Consider the following 26,641-nt stretch of genomic DNA (forward strand, 5'->3'; position numbering starts at 1 on the left):
AGGGAGGAGTGCCAATTAACTATTTCACCAGCTCCAATCACAACGTAGGTATGAAACTATTAAGCAGCACCTGCTCACATGTTTTCCATGAGACCAAGGAGAGCGGTTTCTTTCAGGCTTAATAAGCCATTCCACTTACTCATCAACAACGTCTTTAAAGAGAAGTAGCCCCGAGTAAAGGAAAGCACTAGAAGTCATAAAACCTGGATTTTAACCCAGGTTTTGATACTAAGTCACAGGGGAAACTTGAATGACTAAACTCATTTGACCTTTCAGAGCCAGTTTCCTCATCGGTAAACTGGAGAAAATCAAACCCTGACTGTCTCAATATTATCACAAGGCTCCAAAAGAAGAGGTATGTGAAAGGGCCTGTAATCTGGAAAGCACGATGCAAATATATATTTTTTAATCTCCTGATCTTACTTCTGAGGTTACAAATACTATCAGCAGGAAAATTAACCTCATTAAAGGCTGCCTTCTCTTCTCACCTGTATTTTCCACCCTCTCCTTAAAGTCATTTTCAGCATCAACTGCTGAAAAGCATTTGTACTTTAGACCTCAAGGAAAGCTGAAAGACTACGAATCTTGGAATACACTGAGATTACAGAAAACTGCAAAGGAAACTAAATTCAGGCTATCCAAACTTAGCTATGCAATTCAGGCAGATCACTCCAACTTCAGAGGTTGTGACTTCAGGTGAAGGAGTTCAAACTCAACACAATCAGCTAGTGAGTTTCCTTCTGTCATAATCAACTGGATCAGCCCGAGCCAAAAACGACAAGGGTCAGACAATATGCGTTAACGTCCACCTGCTGGCAACAAGTGCACACACTGACTGACTCCATCTCTTGAATGAACAATAAATCCAGGGCTACCCAGCATCCCTGAAAGTGAGCAAGAGGAAAACTCGGGAAGATAACTTACCTCTTTCTGCAGGAGATTCCATTCCGTCTCACTGACTAAGCGGTAACCACTGGGGGACACGTAGGCACTTTCCACGCCCTGCGTGACACTAGAGAGGAGAGATGCCGTCTCTTCTTGTTCTGGGGTCATCGCCTTGATTGCTCTTTCCTGATCTTTGGTTAACATAAACCCACTTGGCATTTGCAATGACCCAAGGGAGGCCGTATCAAAGTTCTCAGACACCGAATCTGCTCCTACTAACGGTCCAAAATCTGATTCGTCCAGGTTTCCAGCAGATTTTGCTTTGTAGTTATAGCCTAAAGCTTTGGATTGCAGTGAGCCTGAGGTTCCCAAGCTGTCTGTAGACTGTGCTCTCCTGAGTCCTTCTTTAAACATGTCATTGTCTGATTTACTGAATGGATCCCCAGATGGCAACAGTAAGTCTGCATCTAAAGAATGGACTGAACCATGGGTGCTATCTAAATGCTCCTGAAATGTGAAAAGATATTGCCGAGTCAGACAATTCTTGATACTTTCAAGGAGAAAAACTACCATATTTTATAAAGTATTTTGCCACACATTACATGTGATAATGATTAATATGCTGCTTTCACATGTTCACTGAACATTTACTGAGTGTCTTCTATATCCTGGGCCCTAAACCCATACTGAGGATACAACTGTGAGCCATCTCTGACCTCAAGATGCTTACAGTTGCATGAAAACAGGTAAGCCGAGTAAACAGGCTACAGCTATGTACTGAATGCTCTGGGAGCTCAAGGAGAAGAATTCAGTCCAGACACAGGAATCAGGGAAGGTCTCCTGAAATTCAGTGTTGGGTATATTGAACATGAGCTGCCTGCTCTGTACCCAAGCAGAGACGTGCTTCCTTTTTTTTTTTTTTTTTTTTTTTTTGCTTTTTAGGGCTGCACTTGCAGCATATGGAGGTTCCCAGGCTAGGGGTCAAATCGGAGCTGTGGCTTCCAGCCTATGCCATAGCAATGCAGGATCCGAGCCGCATCTGCAACCTACACCACAGCTCACTGTAACACCGGATCCTTAACCTACTGAGAGAGGCCAGGGATCGAACCCACAATCTCATCGTTACAAATCAGATTCATTTCCACTGTGCCACAATGGGAACTCCCAGAGACGTCTTTAGACAGAGACTTGGGAGCAACCACCATATAGTAATAATTAAGACCACAGCAACTAAATCAGAACACCTAGGATGAGAAGAACGGCTATCAGAAAGACCTAAAAAACATCAATTTTATCCACTTTAGGTGTGGCCAGAGGAAAGAGTAGCCAAAATAGAAAGGAAATGAGGAAATGTGGTGTGCTGGAAACCAAATTTCAAGCGCGATATAATCAACACATTAAATAAGGGGTACATTAAGTGAAAGAAGCCAGATGCAGAAGATGACATTATTGTATGATTCCATCGATATGAGATATCCAGAACACGTAAATCCACAGAGACCTAAAACAGGTTAGTAGTTGCCACAGGCTGAAGGGAAAAAAGAGTGTATGACATGTGGGGGTCTCCTTTGGGGGGTGATGAAAATGTTTTGAACCTAGACAGAGGTAATGGTTACATAACATTGTAAATTTACAAAGCCTATTGAACTGTACATTTTCTTGGCCACGTCCACAGCATATGGAGGTTCCCAGGCCAGGGATCGAACCCATGCCACAGCAGTGACCTAAGGCAATGCGGTGACAATGCTAGATCCTTAACCCACCGAGCCACACAGGAACTCCTGAACTGCACATTTCAAATGGTTAACTTTTATGTTACTAATTCTGTTCCAATTTTTTAAAATGTGGTGCAGCACATTCCCAAAGTCAAAAAGCACACCAGTACCATCCCAGTACAATTAGTGGGAAAATTCGAAAACAAAGAAAACGTCGCAAGCTTTTTTTTGTCTTTTTTTTTTTGCCTTATCTAGGGCGCCGCTGCAGCGGCACATGGAGATTCCCAGGCTAAGGGTCTAATAGGAGCTGTAGCCACCGGCCTACGCCAGAGCCACAGCAACAAAGGATCCGAGCCATGTCTGCGACCTACACCACAGCTCACGGCAACGCCGGATCCTTACCCCACTGAGCAAGGCCAGGGATCGAACCGGCAACCTCATGGTTCCTAGTCGGTTTCGTTGACCACTGCACCATGAAGGGAACTCCACAAGGTTTTTTTTAAATGAAATTCATGCAATTTAAAGAACTGGCCTTTCGTTTAAAATAATATCCTTTTTGATATTATTTAAAATAATCTTCCTTTTTGAGCTGGAAAAGACTGAAATACAGATTTTTTTTTGTTTTGACTGTTTACAAATCTAGTATATACTGAGTATATAACTATGGCAAAGGTCTCCAGTAAGCACCCTAATAAAAACTGGAAAGAGAACACATTCTGTTAGCTTATAAAGGAACCTGGACATCTAAAGCTGTCATATACAATGCTACTGTGACACCGAAGAGGGAAGGGGACGGGGCAAAAAGCTGTGAGGACCATTTAAATCACACCAGATTATCGTCTGATAGCAGTACTTATAAGGAACATACACCTGAAGGGGAGTACAAACCGTTGCAGTGTTTCTAAGTTGATTCCACAATATGCTCTAATAACCTTAAAAAAATGCTTAGGCCCTTAACCGCAGTGGTTCTTTGAGGAAGAAATCAGATTAAGTCCATAATGAGCTTTATACACGGAAGAATTGCATTATGCATATATATATATATGCGTATGTGTATATATACATGCGCATTATGGCATTACGCATAATAATGGAAAGTTTTTACTAGTAAAAAATGGAACAACTTGACTATCTGTTGATAATGTTAACTGTGTTCATTTTCCATATTCTACAATGCTTTTGACTTTTTTTTTTTGTCTTTTTGCCTTTTCTAGGGCCACTCCCACGGCACATGGAGATTCCAAGGCTAGGGGTCGAATCGGAGCTGTAGCCACCGGCCTACGCCGCAGCCACAGCAACACGGGATCTGAGCCTTGTCTGAGAACTACATCACAGCTCACAGCAATGCTGGATCCTTAGCCCACTGAGCTAGGCCAGGGATCGAACCTGCAACCTCATGGTTCCTAGTCAGATTTGTTAACCACTGAGCCACGATGGGAACTCTGTTTTTGACATTTTGAAGGCCTTGCTTGCTAGCTGGAGAGAGACTGCCTCTTCCAAGCTAGCTACTTCCTGGAAATACTAAACAGCTTGCCTATGAAATTTATCTTTCAAATCCAAAACAAGCAATCCCAAGTCCACACCCCCCAACCAACTCCTTTATCTAACTCTTACACACCAAACCAGTTATTTCCCCTGCCCCAAATCAAGCCAGGGCCAGGTATGACAATGCTCCTAAGCCCACTGGAGTTACTCAAACTAGCCTGTCCTATGCTGTTTACCCTGCCTGATCCTTCTCTAAAAGAACCCAACAATGGTTATTGGCCATGCTTTCCCCTTGCTCTTGCTTCTGCCTCTTGACCAACTCTGGGGCTTCTCCATGTGGTCTGTACCGTGTGCCATGACTCTCATCTCTAGAGAGACCGTGACATTAAACTTTTCCCTCAGTGGCATTAATCTCTCTGTGTCATCACTCCGTCATCTTAGAAGTTAAAACCTAGGCACAAATCAATTTGTCGGAGATTAAGGAATTATGATACATTCACATGCAGATGTACTGTCAGCCATTAACTACTATTTTGGGGGGAAACATCTGATGTACCAAAACCTTTAAAGCTAGATTTAAGCGGGGAAATAAAAGTACATAAAACATTTTGTAAGAGTTACAATCTGGATTACATTTAAAAAGTACAACTAGAAACCCATACATGCTACCCTGGGAAATGAAAAAAGAAAAAGAGGGAAAGGAGAGGTACATACCAAAATGTTAGTGGTGGTATCTCCAGGGAGTAAAATCATCAGTTACTTTTATTATTAAAGTTTTTGTTTTTTGTTTTTTTGCTTTTTAGGGCCACACCTGTGGCATATGGAGGTTCCCAGGCTAGGAGTGGAATTGGAGCTACAGCTGCCAGCCTACACCACAGCCACAGCAATACCAGATCCAAGCCGCATCTGCAACCTACACCACAGCTCGTGGCAACACTGGATCCTGAACCCACTGAGGGAGGCCAGGGATGGAACCCGCAACCTCATGGTTCCTAGTCGGATTCATTTCCGCTGTGCCACAACAGGAACTCCTAAAGTATTACATTACTAAATTATTATTCTGTACTTTCCAAATTTTCCACAATGAACACATATTATTTTTGTAGTAAGAAAAGCATATTCTAAGCATCAGGTTTAAGAAGATTTTAGGTCCTACAAATTTTATTATTTTATCTTATTTTATTTTGTCTTTTTAGGGTTGCACCTGTGGCTTATGGAAGTTCCCAGGTTAGGGGGCAAATCAGAGCCGTAGCTGCCAGCCTACACCACAGCCACAGCAACGCCAGATCCTTAACCCACTTGAGCAAGGCCAGGGATCGAACCCACGTCTTCATGGACATTAGTCAGGTTCGTTACCACTGTGCCACCACGGAACTCCGATAAGGTCCTACAAATTTGAATAGCTTTAGCAATAAATCTAAGTCACCAAAGCATTCCATATTAACTTTAACTCAACAGACTAAAGTAAACTGTCATGACTCTCAATACAAAACAAGTACGCTCCACATTAAAACTGTAAAACACTGGATCTGAAAGTCTGGAACATACGTCAACGTCAGAAAATGTTATGCACAATATATAATACACATCTGTTAAGAGAGAATACAACATTTTTAAGTGCTTCGTTGTAACACAACAAATCTCCCCTTCCTGCTTTCCTGCTAAAATACTTTTTGCAAAGTTTAAAACTTTTCCAAACATTCCTGGACACAGGACTGCATGATGCAGAAACCACATATTTGGCAGTACCCAAAAATTGAGACAGACTCTCGGAAGTCTAACATTTAAAAAAAATGTGAAACAGAAAAAGGCCAAAGTTCTAAGTGTATGATCCAAAAGGAAGAATGTACAAAAACAATTACATCATACTTTTCTTTTTTTGCTTTTTAAGACCATACCTGCAGCATATGGAGGTTCCCAGCCCGGGGATCAAATCGGAGCTGTAGCCGCTGGCCTACAGCACAGCCACAGCAACGCCAGACCCTTGACCCACTGAGAGAGGCCAGGGATCGAACCTGAGGCCTCATGGATACTAGTCAGGTTTGTTAACCACAGAGCCATAACGGGAGCTCCTTACATCATACTTTTCAGTGTCCACTAGTATTCTTTAAAGCCTTTTTTTCAACGTCCACTAATCCATAAACATGGATATGTGAGCCACCAAGAAGTAGATTATCCACGGCTCAATGCTCATCTAAAAACTAAATAGAAAGAGGATACCTCAGAAAGTGAGAAAAGATCCTTATGCAATTTAACTAAAACTGGTTCATCAGGCAGAGAAAGAAAGGAGATAGGGGTGAGGGAGTGGGGGAGTGAGTACGAAATTCTAAACAGCAGGGACAGTATAAACAACACGTATGAGCATGGACAGGAGTGGAAAGGGCTGGCTGTGATGAAGGGGAAAGCATGGCAGGGCTCGAAAGGTCATTCGACGCTGAAGGCTCCTGGACAGCAGCTGGGGACCCTAGCTTTTACCCTGAGGACAATTAACAGAGGCATTTCCTTCCCTGAAGAGGAAATATCAGCCTGAGTCTTGAAGGATGAATAGAAGGATTCTGGAACTCTGAAAGGCAGAGCGGAGGTAAAAGCACTCCCGGTGAAAGAACCAACACGCAAGGCAGAGAGTACAGCACAAGAGGAGGACCAATGTGGCTAAAACAGAGCGCAGATTACGAAGGGTCTTGACTGTCTGAATGAGGAATGTGCGCTTAATTATGCAGGTGATGGGAACCACAGTGGTGGTTTTGAGTAGTGGGGTAGCCTGACAACAGCTGCAGTTAAGAAAAATGAATCTGGAGTTCCCGTTGTGGCTCAGTGGTTAACGAATCTGACTAGGAACCATGAGGTTGCAGGTCTGAACCCTGGCCTTGCTCAGTGGGTTAAGGATCAGGCATTGCCGTGAGCTGTGGTGTAGGCTGTAGACCCGGCTCGGACCCCACATTGCTGTGGCTCTGGTGTAGGCTGGCGGCTACAGCTCTGATTCGACCCCTAGCCTGGGAAACTCCATATGCCGCAGGAGTGGCCCAAGAAATGGCAAAAAGACAAATAAATAAATAAAATAAATTTAAAAATGAAAAGAAAAATAAAAGAAAAATGAATCCGACAGAAATGCTGGCAGCGCAGTAGAATGGGCGGGACAGCTGAAAGAGGAAACGTACTGAGGAGGGGCTGGCCACATTGTGGGTGACAGGGGATGAGGCCAGAGAAACACCACTTACCACCTCCAGGTCCCTCTACTTTACCCATTCTCACTACCTGAGATGTTCTACTCTCCACAACCTGCCCAAGCCCCACACTGTTCACAGAGCTTAAGACCTAATACTTGCTAATATTCAAAAATATGCTAGAGTGGAGTTCCCAGTGTGGTGCAGTGGGTTAAGGATCTAGCACTGCCACAGCTGTGGCAGAGGCCGAAGAGGCAGCTCAGATTCCATCCCTGGCCTGGGAACTTCCATATGCTGTGGGTTTTTTTCCAAAAAAGAAAACAAAAACGCTAGAGAATTATTTCACTTCTTTAGATAATCTCTTTTAAACAAAAGCACAAAGTATTAGCAACATTTATTCATAACCAAAAAGAATTTGCAAATATTACTTAATTTTCTTCTACAGGAGTTCTCGTCATGCCACAGTGGAAATGAGTACGACTAGGAACTATGGGGTTTTGGGTTCCATCCCTGGCCTTGCTCAGTGGGTTGAGGATCCCGCTGTGAGCTGTGGGGTGGGTCAGAGATGCAGCTTGGATTCTGCGTTGCTGTGGCTGTGGTGCAGGCTGGCAGCTACAGCTCCGACTGGACCCTTAGCCTGGGAACCTCCATATGCTGCGAGTGTGGCCCTAAAAAGACAAAAATAAATAAATAAATTTTCTTCTACAGTTTTAATTTTGGAACCACTAGTAAAAAGAACATCTAACTGTTTCACAGACCATGAGATAAAATGAATATTTCAAATGGTACCACGTATGATATTGTAAAAACATTAGAAAATATTATTTTACCTAATTTTCAGGTAGCAGCTATTATGCACCTTCCACATGAACAATGTAACTGACTGATATATGAGAAGCTAAAAAATGGTAACACTGTGTATACAATGATTTTAATTTTATAGATTCATTATACCTCCTCATTTGATAATTGCGCTGAAGATTCTTCATGAGTTAAAGCACACACTACTGGTATTTTTACTTCTTCCTCAACATCTGTTTTGTTGTGATCTTTCCTCTTATTAAGTCTTTGTTGCTCATCTTCCTCCTAAAAGTTAGGAATAAAAAATATATATTTTATCCAGGTAATCCATATTTAATAATTCACATAATTCTTTAACCACTCAAAATAAAAAGAACAGAGCTTTATGATAAGCGAAAAGTGGACACTTATGATTATTTGTTTCATAATCACATCTAAAAACAACTAATTATAACAAAATGTTTTAATACCATAGAAAAAAGTATGAATCCTGGTGTAAAAAAAATCAGAAAAAGTTTCCAATAAAAGTATTATCATGTGAAGGCAAAACAAGAAAGCAAATTGTCTCCCCTTTAAATCACCTTTCCTTCTTCAAGTAATCCGAGAAAAAAAATTTACATAGAATGTTCCTTCAGGTTATTGTCGAAAACAAACAGGAAAAAGTTAGGGCATTACACATCCATTTGAAACATGTACAGATATGAAATACAAAGCAATCATTGAAGCTGATGTAATAATTCATTCAACAGGCGTTCCCATCGTGGCTCAGCAGAAACGAATCTGACTAGTGTGCATAAGGACGCGTGTTCAATCCCTGGCCTTGCTGAGTGGGTTTAGGATCTGGCATTGCCGTGAGCAGTGGTGTAGGTCACACACGCGGTTCTGATCCTGAGTTGCTGTGGCTGTGGTGGAGGCTGGCAGCTACAGCTCCGATTCAACCCCTAGCCTTGGAACCTCCATATGCCACAGGTGAGGCCCTAAAAAGACAATAAACAAACAAACAAACAAAAATAATTCACTCAACAACAGTGGAAGATACCTTCCATGCTCATGCCCCCAAATCAGTCCAGGGGAAGAGGCAAAAACACAATCACACTACTACACAAGCATAAACAAGGTTCTACAGGAGGAAGAAGATTTCATCTGAGGGAGCTAGAAAGGAGGCTCCCAAAGAAGATAACACTTCAGCTGGATCTCTAAGAATCAATAAGATGAATCTGCCAACTGCATGAGAGGAGACAAGCAATGGTCCTAAAGGGAAAAAGGAAGCACGTACCAAGGGACAGGGGCCCAGAAGAGCAGGCATATCAGGAAATACTGAATCATCTCATGTGACTAAAAAGAGGGCAGGCACAAGAGCAGTGAGGAACATGGAGCAGGAGGTGGTGGTTCAGTGTTAGCATCTGCAATCAGAGACTGGTCAACCCTCAGATACGCCGTTAGTCCCCACCTCATTTGGAAAGTCTTCTCGTGTGGTTCTCTTTTTTGAGAAACACATGAGATAAAGCTTTACATATAAAGCCTTAGCACAATGCTGGCACACAGGCCTTAAATGACCAGTTTTGCAGTTTAGACTGTTTTAAATGGGCAGCAGGAAGAGCATGGTTCTATCTTACTTTAGAATCAACCTGACTGTCTGTACAAGATGAATGAGGCAAAACTAAGAGACAGAAAGGAAATGTGAAAAGGAAGAAACTTCTGAAAAACAAAGGACCTCATTACTTATCCATTCTTTTTTTTTTTTTTTTTGGTCTTTTTAGGGCCACAGGTGCAGCAAATGGAAGTTCCCAGGCTAGGGGTCAAATCACAGCTGCAGGTGCCAGCCTACACGACAGCCACAGCAACACGGGATCTGAGCTGTGTCTGCAACCTACACCACAGCTCACGGCAACACTGGATCCTTAACCCACTGAGCAAGGCCAGGGATCGAACCCGCAACCTCATGGATACTAGTCAGGTTCGTTTCCACTGTGCCACAACAGGAACTCCTGAAAAACAAAATCGAACGTAAGTTATACAAGGTAATTTAAAATACTTCTTGTAATATCTGCATAGCTATTCTAAGGAAATATTTGCACACATAACATAGTATAGGATGTTAACTGCAACACTGTTGGAAATGACAAAAAGAAAGAAACCATCCGGATGCCCACTACAAGGAGAAGAATTAATTATCGTACATCCATGCTACCAGTTAACAAGAATGAGATAGATCTCTGATGTGAAAACAGAGCCAAGATGATGCTTATGAGAAAAATAAGTTATAGAATAAATACTTATACTCTGATACCAGTTGTTTGAAACAAACAAACAACAACAACCAAAAAAACCCACCAAATATACACTTAAAAACACACAGAAATGGTCTGGAAGACCACCTTCCGAACTAATTATTTCTGTTTACAATAAGAGGTTACTTCTGAAGAGTTCCTGCTGGGGTGCAGTGGGTTGAGTCCAACTGCAGGAGTTCCAGTTGTGGTTCAGTGGGTTAAGAACCCGATTAGTATCCATGAGGATATGGGTTCAATCCCTGGCCTGGATCAGTGGGTTAAGGATCCAGTGTTGCTTCGAGCCATGGTGTAGGTCACAGATGCAGCTCAGGTCCAGGGCTGCTGTGGCATAGGCCAGCAGCTATAGCTCTGATTCAACCCCTAGCTTGGGAACTTCCATAGGCGGCAGGAATGGCCCTAAACAGACGGGAGGGAGGGAGGGAGGGAGGGAGGGAGGGAGGGAGGGAGGAAGGAAGGAAGGAAGGAAGGAAGGAAGGAAGGAAGGAAGGATCTAACTGCAGCAGCTCAGGTCACTGTGGAGGTGCAGGTTCAATCCCCAGCCCAGCACAGTGGGTTAAACAGTGTTGCCACAGCTGTGGCACAGGTGGCAGCTGCAGCTTGGAATTGGTCCCTGGCCTGGGAACTTCCATATGCCGTGGGTTCAGCCGTAAGAAAAAAAAAACTGGTTACTTCTGTGAAGGGAGATATATGAGATGATGTCCAGGGAGATTTTTCACATTATCACTTCATTTCTTTTACGTTGGGTTTTTGTTGTTGTTGTTACTTCGTGGCCATGCCCACAACATGTGGAAGTTCCTGGGCCAAGGATCAAACACACACCACAGCAGCAACTGGAGCCATGGCAGTGACAATGCCAGACCCTTAACCCACTAAGCCATCAGGGAATACCTTTCACTTTGTATTCAAAACAGAATATCGTAAACATGAGGATGTACTTACATGTTACGCGTGTAGTGAATAGTTTTTTATAGATAAGGAGAAAACAGGATCCTAGATACAGAGCACCCTAGACATCTGCCTTTTCTTATCACTCAGCCTCTTCACCCCCACCCATCACCTTCTCTTTTTTTTTTTTTTTTTTTTTTTTTGCTTTTTAGGGCCGCACCTGCAGCATATGGAGGTTCCCAGGCTAGGGGTCCAATTGGAGCTGTAGCTGCCAGCCTATGCCACAGCCACAGCCACACCAGATCCAAGCCGTGTCTGCAACCTACACCCCAGCTCACAGCAACATTGGATCCTTAACCCATGGTGCGAGGCTAGGGATCGAATCCGCAACCTCAAGGTTCCTAGTCGGATTCATTTCCGCTGCGCCACAACAGAAAATCCCCCACTCATCACCTTCTAATGAGGCTTTTAGAGCAAAGTCATGAAAGATGAAGCCTGGATAAACACAATTCAGGAGCCCTAGGAGAACTGGACAGAACTGCAGAGAAAGATTTTCTCGGGAATATGCACTGTTGCACCCTGCAGACCAAATGGGATCATTTCTAAATCAGCCCCCCACCCCCACCCCCAGACAAGGCCATTTCTAAAATTCAAAAACAAAATCCCTCAAATGCAGTTATTGTTTTTTGAAATGAAGTATATCACTTTGTTTCAGACTTAAGTCAATCTGTAATATACATAAAGCAATGCAATCATGGAGGGGGTGGGTTTTAACAAAGCAAATAATCCTACAGGACTGCCAGTCACCTGATCTTTTTTCTTCAATTCTTCAACTTGTCGGAGCTGTTCTGAAGTGAGCACAATTTCCATTCGCTGCATGTCCCTCATCAGCAAACGCTGAGATTCCAAGAACTGGTCATTGGCCTTCTGCCACGTGTGTTTCAACTGGTTGTGTTGTTGTCGCTCTTGCTCCAAGAGATGGCAAACTGTTTAGGAGACCCCCAGTCAAAAACACTGAATTTTAATGGTAGGCAATTTCTTTAACATAGAACTATTAGGCCAGGCCTGGCCAATGTCCATCTAGTCTGGGATTCTGCCTCTAACAAGAACCCAGGGGCAACCCGCCGAACAAGGCAACTGTCTCCTCACCACCTCTCTAAAGAGAGTCTCTCAAAGCATGCTTGTAGGAAGGGGAACGAGCAGGGAAAAAACATTTCTGCACTCAATACATTTTAGAAATCTTGGGCTAAAAACTTTTCTTTTTGAAAGATTTCTTTACTGCTGGACTTTGAACTCAGGGTCTTAAGTATGTCTATGTTCTCTTTTAAGGTGATATGTAACACAATATACCTCCCAAATTTATTTGACAAAAAAATTCTTTCTGCAGCGTTACTCACATAACAGATGACCTAGGGAATACACCTTAAGAAATGCTGCTCTAAAGGCCAAAAGTATAGTAACCATTCCTAATTGTCTTCAATACATTCTCATCAGTCTGTTACCCAGGAATCCTTCTTGAGCCCATGTAGTTTTGATCTCAGGATGGGTCAAAGAATCTTTGTAAACACTTGTGTTGCTGATACCCATCAGCTCAGCCACCTTCTTTGGAAAAAAACAGAGTAGATGGTACCATCTATCTGCTCATCTACCCAGTCACCCAAGTCAGAAACCTGAGAGACAACTCCTACTTCTGACTCTTCCTCCCCCACGTATTCCACTGTGACAGAGGCCACTAATGCTACCTCCTCATGACATGACCCACCACCATCTGCCTCTTGCCTTAGACGTAGGACTTAGACAACTACAAGGAGTCCCCCATTACTCTTGCCGCCATTCATCGGCCCCCTTTATTCTATTCTCCACACTACTGTGAAACAGAACTCTCTACAAGGTAAAATATTGCTTCCTTCTACAATTCTATGTATTTTATATATGAAAAATATTATTCCAAGAGGGCTTCATAAGCCTGCCAAAGGAGTCTGTGACACAAAAAGGTTAAAGAATTCCCAGTATATAAGATTCACTAGAAGAATTAAAGACAAAAGTGTATTTTTATTTTAATGGGAAAGGATAAGCCTTCCTCCTCTATTCTAAGAAAATACAGTCAATTTCTGCATCACTCTGCTACCAGGCTAGTGAAATCAAAATTCTCTCTTCTAAACAGGAGTGCTACTGAAGAATACCAGAACATGCCATCTGCCTTTTCTGGGCCATTTTCACTTGTGCTAATTCACCTCCATCAAACTAGGTCTAGGGACAAAAGCAGTTTTAAGCAGAAATTCCCTATTATCTTTCTGCCCAGAGCTTGTACATTGTGAAGTACAAGCTATTACTTGGGAAGTACAGTTATTACTGGGGTCTTGGAGGAAAGAGCTGCCAGTGGCATACCAAATGTCATGTGTAGACCTCACAACTCCAGCTTTTCATGAGAAATTCAAACCAATCGCAAAGCTTAAACTGAATCGCTAACATGTTGGAATGGCATTTTAGAATTTGTCATTCTTATAAATCAATAACTATTTTACTTACTAGTTCTCTTAGAGACTGAGATTAAAAATATACAGAATATATATTTACCTTCATGCAATTCTTTCCGAAGTTTCTCAGCATCTTCCTGTAAAACAGATTTCTGAGTATTCAAAACAGCTACGTACATCTCTAGATCAGTCCTACAAGATTTCTCAGCTTCCAGATAATGATTCAGTTCTTTTACCTGTAAAAGACGCAATTCTATTAAATGAAAACTTCCCACAGTTTCTACCTTAGGTATAATGGTAAGTTCTGGATGTGTCTTGAAAAAAATTACATTTATATTTATATACAAAATTGTTTTGGCCACACCCACGACATGTGAAAGTTTCCGGGTCAGGGATGGAACACGTGCCACAGCAGCAACCCAAGTCATTGCGGTGACAATACTGCCCACTGTGCCACAAGAGAACTCTATTTTTACATAAATTTAAATTTACCATAAAAATTAACATTTATTTATTTATTTATTTTTGTCTTTGTCCTTTTAGGGCCGCACTCGTGGCACATGGAGGTTCCCAGCCTAGGGGTCCAATCAGAACTACAGCTGCTGGCACACAAGCACAGCAAGGCAGGATCCGAGCTGCATCTGCAACCTACACTACAGCTCACAGCAATGCCGGATCCCCAACCCACTGAGCAAAGGCAGGGATCGAACCTGAGCCCTCATGGTTCCTAGCTGGATTCGTTTCCACTGTGCCACAATGGGAACTCCTAGTTTACTGGTTGTTTTTTAAATAGTATTTTCTAAAGATAAAAATTGTATCATACTCTTGTAAATTTGCTTTTCTCTGATTTCTATGGAGGTAATTCCAAATGCCTTAAATTTACAAAAAGGAGATATTTCCATAGATATGAATTTATGAAGGAAAAAGGAGGAATTCATGATGGGAAAAAAAAAATCACTTGATTAATACTGTAATGAACACAAACTTGAAGGAAAGTGGAGAATACTTTTTAAAATCACATCTTTTTTAAAATGCCTTATTTCTGTTAAACAATTAACATCCAAATATATACAATGTAGTCTAATAGGTGAAATAGTTATGACCAAAATAAAAGTCAATCTTGCCCCAGAAAGTGATTACAGAATCATTTGCTCTACCTTTTCTCACAAATTGTCCAACCTAAATTTTGGCCATGTAAGCTAGTTTCAACTTTTTCCAAACGGTTATGTCTAATTTCATTTTCAAGGTCATATTTATGCCTTTTATCTTCCCACTTCAAAGAGAAATAGCTGGCTGATCTATTTTCAGTTATCTTTATTCCTAGACCATTAATACATTAGCAGTGGTCACAGGCTAAATCGATTATTTAAGCTCCCATGTGATGCTTCACTAGAGACTGTCAGCCCACGAGAAACACACTGATCAAGCACAAAACGCCAGCTGCTGTGAGGCACTTCCCCTATCACCTGGAGAGGGCGGAACTCAGGTGATGGTAAAGCAAAGTCAGCATGGCAGATATGAAATGGCAGTATATAACTACTAATTCTATCAGCTATTACTTCTTAGAATAAATATTTGACTCTATTAATAAATAATTAATTCCTAACATTTGAAAACTACTGAGGGAGTTCCTGTCACGGTGCAGCGGAAATGAATCCGACTAGGAACCATGAGGTTGAAGGTTCGATCCCTGGCCTCCCTCAGTGGGTTAAGAATCCGGCGTTGTCATGAGCTGTGATGTAGGTCACAGACGCGGCTTGGATCTGGCATGGCTGTGGCTGTGGTGCAGGCCGGCAACTGTAGCTCTGATTGGACCCCTAGGCTGGGAACCTCCATATGCCACGAGTGTGGCCCTAAAAAGCAAAAAAAAAAAAAAAAAAAAAAAAACAAAAACAAACCCACAAACCACTGAGTAGAACTCTGGGAAAATGGTGGCAGTGAATATGCTGTATGGAAATGTCTTTGAATTCCCCACACCCTGACAAGGGATACTAAAAAAACAAAACTCAAAACACATGCACATCTACAAAAAAATAAAAATAAAACATACAACGATAATTAGAGGGTGTGGACAAGCCACTGAAAGCTACCTGTATGGACTCACATGGTAACAGCATCTATGGAGGAGAAAAATAAAGAGACACAACAGGGGCCCAAGAACCCCCAAATTTTCAACTGGGATTCCCCCTTGACAATGGTAGCTGAGAGTGGGAAGAGGTTCACACACTACATTAGTAGGTAAACACAACAAATTTCCTTGACTTCTAGTGAGACTGAATATCTTTCACACTTCCTTAGGTACTCTGGTTTCCTCTTTCGTTAATTGCTTGTTCGTATTCCTTACATGTCTCTCTGCTGGGCCATTTATCACCTATGGACATGGCAATTTTTATTAATTTCGGACACTAATTTTTTGTCAGGTATATAAGGTATAGATAACATCTAATGGTCTGTGGTTTTGTTTTCAACTTTTGTGGTATCTTTTAATAAGGAAGTTTTATACTCTAATGTAGGCAAATTTGTTAATCTCTTCTTTCATAGTCAAAATTATTTGTATCTCATGTAACATATTCTCTTATTTTAACATCTAAAAGTTTTAAAGATTTACTTTAACTCTTGTTTTTAATTCACTGAAATTAATTTTTGAAAAGTGTGAAGTAGAAAGCCAACTTCACTTAAATCCACAATGATAACTAATTACCTGACATCAGCCTATTTTTTTTTTCTTCTTTTTCAGCCACCCCCCCAGAAACATATGGAAGTTCCCAGGCCAGGGATCGAATGTGAGCCACAGCTTCGACCTTTGGAAATGCCAGATCCTTAACCTGTTGTAACCAGTTGGGGATAGAACCAGCACCTCCACAGAGACAAGCCAGATCATTAATCCACTTTGCCACAGCAGGAAATCCAAAAAGCCTATTTTTAACAATCCATTCTTTTCCCACTGATGCCACCTGTCATATATCAAGTTTCCATAAACATCTGGGTTTATTTCTGGACTCTCTATTCTGTTCCATTGGTCCATTTGTTTATCCCTAAACCAGCAACAAACTACCTTCATTACAATAGCTAGAGGAGCAGTAAAGCTACTACAAGCCTTAACAGTGGTACATAGGGCAAGTTTCCTTACCCTGCCTTCTTCAAAATTCCGTTGGGTGTATTTCTGATCCTGTGCTTGCCCGTATGAATTCTAGGATCTACTTATCTACCCTGCCAGATTTTGAGGGGAATTTTGAATTTATAGTTTAACTTGGGGATATACTGCCTACTTTGTAATAAAGTATCTTCTCAATCAGGAGCCCACATGTATTCAAATCTTCATTTATAATATATTCCATAAAAATCTTACCCATATTTCCCAGGTAACACATATAGGGTTTGGGCAGGGGTGTTTTTCGTTTCGCTATTATGACTAGGAATTTTTTCCCACTGCATTCTTAAATTGGATATTACTGGGGTACACAAACACTGTTATTTCTGTACGTTGACTCTGCTGGAAACAACTCTCCGGAACTCTTACTAGGTCTAATGAATGATCTGTTTGTACATTCTCTTGCTTTCCTATATAAAAAAATCAGGTCCACTCCTTTCTTTCCAGTTATGACACCTCATTGCTTTATCTTGTCTTGCTGTCGTCATCTAGGACCACATAAACAATCTGAATAAAATCACTGAGCACAGGTCTCGCAGCGCTCCTGTCGTTAATGGTGAGGCTGCTAAACATTCATCATCAAATACGATGTTTGTCAAAGGTATGACAAATAACCCTTTATTAAGTGTTTAAACTTAACGAATGTTTTCCTGAATCTAAGATGAATTTATTACTCTTCTTCTAGAATCTTTTCATGCGGTACATAACAATAGGTTTTCTGGTGATATACCAGCCTAAATTCCTAAGAATATCTATTCGATCATGATGTCTTTTTTCTTTTCTTTTTCTAAACTACACTGCTGAAAATTTTTGTTTATGTATTTCTAAATGACATAGATGCATAATTTTCTTATAATGCCTTTCTGTGAGTTTCCAAGTTTATTTGTAATACAGTTATTTAAGTCTCGTAAAATGAGTTGGAGAGCTTTCCCTCTTCCTGTTCTCTAACACAGTTTTTAAAATACAAGGATTATCTCTTTCTAGTTTCTAGTTTGGAAAAACTTGCCTGCAAAACAAAAGAGTCTAATGTCTTTTGGAGCAAGGGAAATAGGAGAAAGGAAGATTTTAACTATAAATTCCCCTTTAATGGCCGAAGTTTTCCTATTTTATCTTGAGATAATTTGGGCTAATTTTTTTGGCCACATCCACAGCATACAGACATTCCTGGGCCAGGGATCAAACCCATGCCACAGCTGTGACCTGAGCCACAGCAGTGACAATGCTGGATCCTTAACCCACTAGCCACCAGGGAACTGCTAATTGTTTTTTTCTTTTTAGGGTCGCACCTATGGCATGTGGAAGTATCCAGGCGAGGGGTCAGATTGGAGCTGCAGCTGATGGCCCAACACCACAGCCACAGCAATGCCAGATCCAAGCTGCATCTGCGACCTATGCTGCAGCTTACGGCAATGCCAGATCCTTAACCCACTGAGCAAGGCCAGGGATCGAACCTGAAACCTCATGGGTCCTAGTCGGATTGTTTCCGCTGCGCCACGAAGGGAACTCCCAACACAGTCAATTTTCCTTTTGCTTTTCTATTTCACTCATTTCTGTTTTTATCTGATTTCCCTCCATTCATATTGTTTGTATTCTTTTTTTTTTTTTTGGTCTTTCTGCCATTTCTTGGGCTGCTCTCGAGGCATATGGGAGGTTCCCAGGCTAGGGGTCCAATCGGAGCTGCAGCCCCCGGCCTATGCCAGAGCCACAGCAACTCGGGATCCGAGCCACGTCTTCAACCTACACCACAGCTCACAGCAACGCCAGATCATTAACCCACTGAGCAAGGGCAGGGATCGAACCGGCAACCTCATGGTTCCTAGTCGGATTCGTTAACCACTGCGCCGCGACAGGAACTCCCCCCCTTTTTTGATTCTTCAGTGAAAGATTCAAATCACTCTAAATACTTTACAATTCCAGAGTTCTGGTTGTGGTCGAGCAGAAATGAATCCGACTAGTATCCATGAGGAAGCGGGTTCAATCCCCGGCCTCACTCAGTGGATTGGGGATCCGGCATTGCCATGAGCTGTGGTGCAGGTTGACAGCTGTATTTCCGATTCCGCCCCCTAGCCTGGGAACATCCATATGCCACGGTGCGGCCCTACAAAGCAAAAATAAATAAATAAATAAATATTTTACAATTCTTTTCTCCATATGAGTTAATTTTTTTCATTTCCTGACATTTTATCTTAGCTATTTTATTGTAAATAATTTAATAATCTGTGGTCAGAGATTTGGATCTGTAAACCATCCAATCTTTGAAATCTGAGGACGCTCTCTTTATGGCATTATAAAATGTGTATGTACCTAAAAATGACAATACTTTATTCCATGTACTATTCTAGGTGCTTTATATGTGTTAACTTATATAATCTTCTTCTTAGTCTTATGAGGGGGTAGTATTATTAACCCCATTTTACAGTTGCGCAAACCAAGTCACAGTAAGATTAAGTAATTTGCCCAAGGTCATCCAGCTAGTAAGTGTTAAGCTCCTAAGTGCTAAACTCCACTACTGTATAAAATACAGTCTCTCTCTCAGGTACAGGATTCTGTGTCTATTACATCTAAATTTTTAATCAAGTTGCTCAAAATTCCTACATTCCTATTAATATTTTCTATTCTGCTTGCACTATCACTTGCTACAGGACAATTTAAATCTTCTACTATAATTGTGTCTATTTCCCCTCACAAATTGTCACTTTTTAGTTCACATATTTCGAGGCTATGTAAAGTGCCTTCAAGTTCATGACTGTCATATCTTATTGATGGATTATAAATTAGAAGGGCTCCTTCTTTGCCTCTATTCTTTTTTCCTTTCATCCTATTTGTTTCATATTACACTTGCTATGTCAACTTTCTTTTGATTAGAATTAACATGGCATATCTTTAAATATCTCTCTCTCTTTTTTTTTTTTGTCTTTTTGCCATTTTCTTGGACCGCTCTCACGGCATATGGAGGTTCCCAGGCTAGGGGCTGAACTGGAGCTGTAGCCACTGGTCTACACCAGAGCCACAGCAACGCGGGATCCGAGCCGAGTCTGCAACCTACACCACAGCTCAAAGCAACACCGGATCCTGAACCCACTGAGCAAGGCCAGGGATCGAACCTGCAACCTCATGGTTCCTAGTTGGATTCATTAACCATTGAGCCACGATGGAAACTCCTAAATATCTCTTTTTTTCCCCTAATTTTACATTGTAGTTTTATTTTAGGTATATCTCTTATAAGAAATGTACATTTAGTTTTTTTGTTTTGTTTTGTTTTTGGTCTTTTTAGGGCCACACTCACAGCACATGAAGGTTCCCAGGCTAGGGATCGAATCAGAGCTGTAGCTGCTGGCCTACAACACAGCCACAGCAACGCCATATCCAAGCTGCATCTGCGACCTACACCACAGCTCAAGGCAACACCAGATCCTTAAACCACTGAATGAGGCCAGGGATTGAACCTGTGTCCTCATGGGCACGAGGCAGATTCATTTCCGATAAGTCAAGATGAGAACTCCTAAATTTAGATTTTTTAAATCCAGTCTCTTTTAGGAGGTAATTATCAGTTTATACTTACTAGGATTATTGATACACTCCCATTTCTACATCCCTACATTTATTTTTATATTCTTATTCTGTTCTTTTGTCTACTACCTTTACATTTTTCTTTCTTCCCTACTTTTTCAATTAATTATTACAACGTTTGACAGTCTCCTGTACTTTTTCTGTTGTGTTTTTATGGCCAACAAATCCAGTCATACTATAGCTACATCATTTCTAAAAGATGTCAGAAAACAAAGTCAACTTTAAACCACTTGTTTTTCCCTCATAAGAAAACAAACGAGATCAGGTCTTATTTTGATAAGAAAATAAACACTGACTTTGTAACAAAACAGCACAAATATCACAATCGTGATTATTTAAAATATCCATAAGGACAAAATCATCTCCAAGCATTTTCTTGCATTTTAAAGAAAGCAAGATTTTTTTTTTTTGTCTTTTTGCTATTTCTTGCGCTGCTCCCACGGCATATGGAGGTTCCCAAGCTAGAGGTCGAATCAGAGCTGTAGCCACCGGCCTAAGCCAGAGCCACAGCAACTCGGGATCCAAGCTGCGTCTGCAATCTACACCATAGCTCACGGCAACGCCAGATCGTTAACCCACTGAGCAAGGGCAGGGACCGAACCTGCAACCTCATGGTTCCTAGTCGGATTCGTTAACCACTGCGCCACGACGGGAACTCCAAGATTTTTTTTTTTCTTTTTAGGGCCACACCTGCAGGCGGCATATGGAAGTTCCCAGGCTAGAGGTGGGATCAGAGCTACAGCTGCCAGCCTAGCCACAGCCACAGCAACGCCAGATCCGAGCCACGCCTGTGACCTACACCACAGCTCCTGGCAACATCAGATCCTTAACCCACTGAGAGAGGCCAGGGAGAGAACCCAAGTCCTCATGGAAGCTAGCAGGGTTTATTACCCCTGAGCCACAGTGGGAACTCCAAGAAAGCAAGATTCTTAAGATGCATAATCTTAGAGTTTTTCCCCCCTTATTATTCTAATTTTGCTCATAGCATTAGGACAGAACCTTGGTTTCAAGCAAATGGATTACAATGTTTCACAACCTTTGAGGCCTCCAGCTCTTTAATCTTGTCTTCAGCCTCTGTCAGTTTATCTTTCAAAGCTGCAATTTCCTTCTCCATAGGCATCACAACAGACCGAAGTTTTTCAGCATCCTCTTGGGCCTATAGTTAAAAAGAATTAAATGCTACAACTTACTGATTTATTGCTTTTCTAAGAAACTCAGACCTCTCATTTATTAAAATTAGTAAAATAAATAAGTCCAGCAGGCACTGTATTAGCACTCACAAAACTGAACCACACCTAACTTTTAAATGTTGTATTACTCTGAGTGTCAAGTCATAAGCATAGCTTTCCCAAATACTCCATTTAGAATTTGGGAGTAAGGAGGAAAATGGATTCACTAGGACAAATCTGACTTTTTAATGAATCCGGTAATTAATTGAGTTGGCAAATATCCTACATATAAAAGGAAAGGCATAATAAATATTGTAATTTTTTGTAAATTGGTTACTAAGCTAATGAAACCATAATTTCTTACAAATACTGAAAGGACAAACTTTTTAACATAAAAAACAGACTACTTATTTTCTAAAATATTAGAAAATTGTGTTTCTATAAAAAAGCTTCCATGTAATTGTTTTAAACAGAAGTATTTACCATTGATATCTAAATGAAACAAACCCAAAGAAGGGTTCCTAAAGCCATACTGCTTTCCTTCTTTCATTCTCAAAAACATGGATTAAAAGGAAACATCTGTAAACGAGTAAACTGGTAAGACACTTAATTTTCACTTTACACACACACGCCCACACATATATACAGAAACAAGGACAGACTCAAAAAAGTTAGCTTTTTCCCTTCTAGTGAAAATGAAAATTAATCTTATTCACTGAATTTAAAGAGAGCCCACTTATGCTAAATTGTTCATGATAGGGAAAATATCATGTATGCCCAAATGTGAGTGGAGATGTTTTTTATTAAAAGATATCTCTTAGAAAAGAGGGACGCACATTGTTTTCCAGTGCTTGCAAAGTCACTTCATCATTTATTTTATTTTGAACTACGTCCTGTTTGGAAAAGACATATGAGCTTAAAATATCTTCAGTCAAGACTAATTTGGGATGCTTATAGAGGTCTGCTGATGAAAATCAGCAGGGAAAAAAAAGGAGAAGCAAAGAATTTATTACAGATTGAGTTATTTATTAATATAAAGATGACCTCACAATTCTAAGTGATGCATACCATAATAAACAAAAACTTTTAAAGATAACTTGTAAAAATGTCATTAAAAACAAGGAAAATCTGAGAAACAATCACAGTCAAGAGAAGCCTAAGAGACATGACTAAATGTAATGTGATGGAATATTAGAACAGAAAAAAGCACTTGGGTGAAAATTAATGAAATCTGGGAGTTCCTGTCGTGGCTCAGTGGAAACGAATCCCACTAGGAACCATGAGGTTGCGGGTTCGATCCCTGTCCTCGATCAGTGGGTTAAAGATCTGGCGTTGCCGTGAGCTGTGGTGTAGGTCGCAGATACAGCTCAGATCTGGCGTTGCTGTGGCTGTGGTGTAGGCCGGCAGCTGGAGCTCTGATTTGACCCCTAGTCTGGGAAGCTCCATATACTGTGGGTGAGGCTCTCAAAAAACAAAAGAAAATTAATGAAATCTGAATACAAAAAGAGGATGTTAATTATCAGTGTTGATTTACTGTTACAAATGTACCATACTAACAACATGTTAATAGGGGAAGCTAGGAGTGCAGTACATGGGAACTCTGTAGCATCTCTGCAACATTTCCGTAAATCGAAAACTGTTCTAAAAAAGAAAGTTTATTTTAAAAAATGTAAGTAGGGAGTTCCTTTTGTGGCTTAGTGGTTAACGAATCCGACTAGGAACCTTGAGATTGTGGGTTCGATCCCTGGCCTCACTCAGTGGGTTAAAGATCCAGTGTTGCTGTGAGCTGTAGTGTAGGTTGCAGACAAGGCTCGGATCCCACACTGCTGTGGCTGTGGTATAGGCCGGCAGCTGTCGCTGTGATTCGATGCCTAGCCTGGGAACCTCCATATGCGGCAGGTGCAGCCCTAGAAAAAGACAAAAAATAATAAATAAAAATAAATAAAAAATAAAAATATAAGTAAAATTTTTAAATGAAAAAAGTGGCAGATTGTGGAAATCATGATTATGAATAAATTAGAAGGACGAAAAAATAAATCATCCTCATGTGAATGGTTCTTATGGCTTGGAATAAAATGTCTAATGACAGCATCAACTACGAATTCATCTCAAACAACAAGAGAAAATGAAAGCCCGTCTACTTTGGATAACTGTGGTAGAGGACTAAGTGACCAGAGATCAAGAAGACGCTGTCAGATCCTCATGAAGAAGCTGAACTACAATCTTTTCCAAAAATCAATGTAAATAAGCAGTCCTCAAACTTCAAGCTTTTATTTTGTTTCAGATGATTTTGACATTACATATAAAAAATTAAACGACCTTCTAAATACATAAAACTAGTCCTTGTGTGAACCAAGGATTAAGAATCAAAGATTATGATTAATTAAACCTCAAAGAAAAATCAAATTTGAATTATTTTATATATGATTTCAAATATACGTATGAATATAAATGAATAAAGTTTATAAAATTTACAGTTTTTTGCCCTGTTTGATTTTTTTATTAGTGTTTTCTATTAAAGTATAGTTAATTTCAGTTTGATTTTCTCAATGATAAAATGTTTCACTTTATGTTTAGTTGCTCTGTGTTCAAGCATCTTAGGGCAAAATGTTCAAGCATAATGTGTGTAGTATGTTCATCACACAGGAACCAAGGTTTATAGAGAAAGGAGGAAAACTGACACCTGTTCTAAAGCTTCGGTTTAGACACAATCACCAAGCAACAACATTCATCCAACAAATGTTCACTAAGCATCTATGTGTGAGTTCCTACTCTAGGCGTTTAGGAGACACAATAAACAAGACTCCTGCCCTCATGGAGCTTCTAGTAAGGAAGAAAAGGCGGCAAACAGTAAACATGACAAATAGGTGAACTGAATGTACATTACAAGGAAATATGGGCTGTGGAAAAAGGAAAATTAGAACAGGATAAGAGCCAGGTGTGGGAGGGAAGGAAGTGGGGGGCCGCGTGCAGTGCTAATGGGGTGCTCAGGAGAGGCCTCATGAGGCAGAGGCATTTGATCAGAGATTTGAAGATGAGGGACTTAGCCCTACACACATCCAGGGGAAGGGCATCAAATTATTTAGTATTATACTTAGGTCTGTTCCAAATAATTCCTCTATCAGAAAACAAAATTATAACTTCTATCACCATAATAATATTAAAGCATCACCACAAACACATTTGGATTCAAATATTTCTACAGATGAATACATTTCTTCATACCTTTTTCATTTCATTTTCTAAATTTTCCTCCTCTTGACCTTCAGACAGCCTTCTCCTTAAATCAGCTATTTCCCTCTCTGCAGATTCTCGATACTGTGCCCACTGTGTTCGCTCCTGCTCCAGCCTAAGATGGAACTGGTGCTCATAGTCACGAACTGTTTCTACAAAACATCACCAAATATTTCACGACTAAGCATTCTGGAAAAATGTTCTGGCACACTAAAATTTTAAAAATAGTTATATAAAGAATTTAAAAGCCCAGTTTCTGGAAATCTTTTAACTCACTAAAAACAAACAAAAAAGCACTGAACTAACATTTCTAGTTGTTACTACATCTAGAAATTTTGCTAAGGACTTTTAATCTCTCAATCGTCACAATAAACCTGTGCCATGATATTTAACAGATGAAGAAAGCTTCACAAAGGTTAAATATTCCGGCCAATGTTTCATAACCAGAAAGAAGCAGAGCGAGAATTCAAATCTAAGGCCAACTCTGAAACCTATGTTCTCAGATGCTATGCTGTGACTCCCAAGACAAATACAAGATGCCACCCCACTCCTACTATATACCTGAAAGTGTGAGAAAGAGGCATACTTCCAGAATGTTTTACTATAACCCAAGATTCTAACTTGAAATAGATTCTTTTTTTTTTTTTTTAGAGCCGCACCTGTGGCATACGGAAGTGCCCAGGCTAGGGGTCAAATCGGAGCCGTAGCTGCTGGCCTACACCACAGCCACAGCGACACGGGATCCCAGCCTCATCTTCGACCTACGCCACAGCTCACGGCAACGCCAGGATCCTTAACCCACTGAGCAAGGCCAGGGATCAAACCCTCATCCTCATGGGTAGTAGTCAGATCTGTTACCACTGAGCCACAATGGGAACTCCCAAGACAAATTCATTCTTTATAAAATGACTTTACCTTTAATATAATCCTAAAACATTATGTGATAAACACTGCTTGCTGTCCATTAATTTCCACCCTCTCTTCTTTCTAACAAAGCCTCGATTCTGCTTAGAAAGTCAATGGCCCAATTTAAAAACCAGAGTTTCTAGATGCCTTGGTAGTTAAGTGTAACCATACACCTCAATAAAGTGTGTGTGTGTGTGGGGGGGGGTGATACACTTGAGATTTCTAGAAAATTTTTCCTTTGCTGAGGCAGACTGGAGGGAGAGCAGTCATTCTTTTTCAACCACGAGGCAAAATGAAGTTGAAAATCACATGCTAAGAATGAAGGACAGAAGGACAAAGGAGGGAGTTCCCATTGCGGCTCAGTGGGATAAGAACCGGACTAGCATCCATAAGAGTTCAATCCATGGCCTCGTTAAGTGGGTTAAGGATCTGGCATTGCTGTGAGCTGTGGTGTAGGTCAAAGACCTGGCTTGGATCTGGTATTGCTGTGGCTGTGGCAAAGGCCATAGGTGCGGCCCTAAAAAGAAAAAACCACCAAAAAAAGAAGGACTAAAGGAGCGTAGGACACTGATGATATCAGGAACCACTGTACCCAGCTCTAGATTGCCTCACCTCTGGTGGGTTTTTTTGTTCTTTCTTTAGGGCCGTACCTGTGGCATATGGAAGTTCCTAGGGTAGGGGTGGAATCAGAGCTACAGCTGCCAGCCGACGCCAGAGCCACAGCAACGCTAGATCCAAGCCACGTCTGCGACCTACACCACAGCTCACAGCAACGCCGGATCCTTAATTCACTGAGTGAGGCCAGGGATCAAATCTGAATCCTCATGGATGCTGGTCAGATCTGTTACTGCTGAGTCACAATGGGAATTCCCCTCTGGATTTTTATGTGAGAAATATGAACATTCATT

At 41.0% G+C, this 26,641-nt stretch overlaps 1 protein-coding gene across 4 annotated transcripts in view; it reads right to left on the reverse strand.

Annotated features, from left to right (window-relative positions):
- RABEP1 (rabaptin, RAB GTPase binding effector protein 1) overlaps positions 1-26,641 on the reverse strand; it is a 115,256-nt gene that overhangs the window by 26,920 nt on the left and 61,695 nt on the right. For 3 of the 4 annotated variants that reach the window (XM_047756893.1, XM_047756895.1, XM_047756892.1), the window contains 6 exons: positions 24,819-24,979; positions 21,461-21,580; positions 13,804-13,939; positions 12,034-12,212; positions 8,204-8,335; positions 925-1,392 (listed from right to left, as the gene is read on the reverse strand). In XM_047756893.1, coding sequence (XP_047612849.1) covers positions 925-1,392; positions 8,204-8,335; positions 12,034-12,212; positions 13,804-13,939; positions 21,461-21,580; positions 24,819-24,979 — 1,196 coding nt within the window. The remainder of the gene's footprint in view (positions 1-924; positions 1,393-8,203; positions 8,336-12,033; positions 12,213-13,803; positions 13,940-21,460; positions 21,581-24,818; positions 24,980-26,641) is intronic. The other variant, XM_047756894.1, reaches the window with a different exon arrangement.

Source organism: Phacochoerus africanus, chromosome 14 (assembly GCF_016906955.1).
Source record: "Phacochoerus africanus isolate WHEZ1 chromosome 14, ROS_Pafr_v1, whole genome shotgun sequence".
Lineage (NCBI taxonomy): Eukaryota > Metazoa > Chordata > Mammalia > Artiodactyla > Suidae > Phacochoerus > Phacochoerus africanus.